General features: G+C 42.6%; 1 protein-coding gene across 1 annotated transcript in view; it reads left to right on the top strand.

Annotated features, from left to right (window-relative positions):
* SEPTIN2 (septin 2) overlaps positions 1 to 1,755 on the top strand; it is a 42,538-nt gene that overhangs the window by 18,260 nt on the left and 22,523 nt on the right. Inside the window, exon 4 of the mRNA XM_017510775.2 lies at positions 1,428 to 1,514. Coding sequence (XP_017366264.2) covers positions 1,428 to 1,514 — 87 coding nt within the window. The remainder of the gene's footprint in view (positions 1 to 1,427; positions 1,515 to 1,755) is intronic.

Below are 1,755 nucleotides of genomic sequence, written 5' to 3'. Positions count from 1 at the left end.
CCAGGATGGTCTCAATCTCTTGACCTCGTGATCCACCCGCCTCGGCCTCCCACAGTGCTGGGATTACAGACTTGAGCCACCGCGCCTGGCCTGTCTGCACATTTCAAATTCACTTTTTTGTTCTTGATTTTCCCAGAATTTTTTTTTTCTGGAAGGGACAGGGTCTCACTCTGTCACCCAGACTGAAGTGCAGTGGTGTGATCATAACCTACTGTAACCTCTTGACACGTGGGCTCAAGCAGTCCTCCTGCCCTAGCCTCCCAGGTAGCTGGGACTCTAGGTATATGCCACCCCACCTGGCTAAGGCTTGGGGGTTTTTATTTTGTTTTGGTTTTTTGAGAGTTGGGGGCAGGTCTCACTATTTTGCCCAGACTGGTCTTGAATTCTTGCCCTCAAGTGATCCTCTGTCCTTGGTCTCCTAAAGTGCTGGAATTTCAGGTGTGAGCCACTGTGCTGAGCCAGGAATAATAATTTTTAAAAGAGATGTGTACTCCTTCCTTGTGTTCTGCAGATCTTAACAGGGTGGTTTAAGGTGCCCAGGGGACATTCCAGCACCAAGTACTATATAATACCAAGATCAGAAGCTCTTCTCCATGCACACTTAAGACTTAGATGATAACCTACAATGAAGCAATGGAATCTGTGCTTCCTTCAAATGTAAAATTTAATTTTTGGTATTTTGCATCTTTTTTGAAGTAAAATTTCAAATATTCAGAATATGTACTTACAATAATTGAAGAGGGATTCTCACCTCATTGAAAGCTTACGTGGACAAGTCTCGCCTGAAATAGTCATGTGAACTCAACAAAGTGAGCAGGAATGTTGCCTGACATGTGGCAGTTGCCACTGCTGGGAAACAGGGTGAGTTTGAAGCAGGAAGAGACAGGGTGGCAGAAGGTGGAGGTTTCGAGTGAGTGTGTACAAGTGAGTCCACCAGGCCACAGGCCCGGTCCTGCTCACCCCTTCCTGCAGCTCAGGAAACATGATAGGATAGATACATTCAGTTTTCTGAAAATGTGGTAAGTTTAGTGTTTAGCAGAACTGGTCATTGAAAACCTGCTTTGCATTCTGTTTGTCAAAAATAAAAGCCAACCTCTAAAGTACATTCCTCACATTTGTGAACAGTTGTGTTTCTAATCATGTGGTGTTCAAGTTCTGTAGTCTCATAGACCTTCAAATCATGACCCTGCTCTGGATAGTACTCTGACCTTGGGCAAGTTACGGAGTCTTTGAGTACCCTCAAAGATCATACTCCAAACATAGTAGTACTGTAGGTACTAAACACAATGATATTTGGAGTATGGAATACACAGAAAATGATGTTTGTGAGGTACTTAACCCAGTACCCAGACCTTGTGTAAACACTTAAGAGATTGAATGGTGTCATGTGGATAAGGTCTTGACAAGGTTTTTGTTTTCATTTAAAGGTGAATCAGGTCTAGGAAAATCGACTCTCATAAACAGCCTGTTCCTAACTGATCTCTACCCAGAAAGAGTTATACCAGGCGCTGCAGGTAAAAACATTCCTATGTTATTTTGAGTGTAATGCTACAGGAAAGGTGCTAAAGAGTAATTAATATTTTATGCCTTAGCTCTGTGTTTTGTTTGTTCTTATTCAGCTTTGAACACAAGGAAAACACTTACATGTGGTAGGTGTGCTGCACTGAGGTCCTTGGACTTTCTTTGACATGTATCCATGGATCCATGCCTCTGAGTTTATTTAGTCTGTAAAATGTAATAAGTAGTTTCTGCCTA

This window comes from Cebus imitator, unplaced genomic scaffold (genome assembly GCF_001604975.1).
Source record: "Cebus imitator isolate Cc_AM_T3 unplaced genomic scaffold, Cebus_imitator-1.0 Scaffold443, whole genome shotgun sequence".
Classification (NCBI taxonomy): domain Eukaryota; kingdom Metazoa; phylum Chordata; class Mammalia; order Primates; family Cebidae; genus Cebus; species Cebus imitator.
The sequence above is the reverse complement of the archived record's forward strand: the minus strand, read 5'-3'. Positions and strand labels throughout refer to the sequence as shown.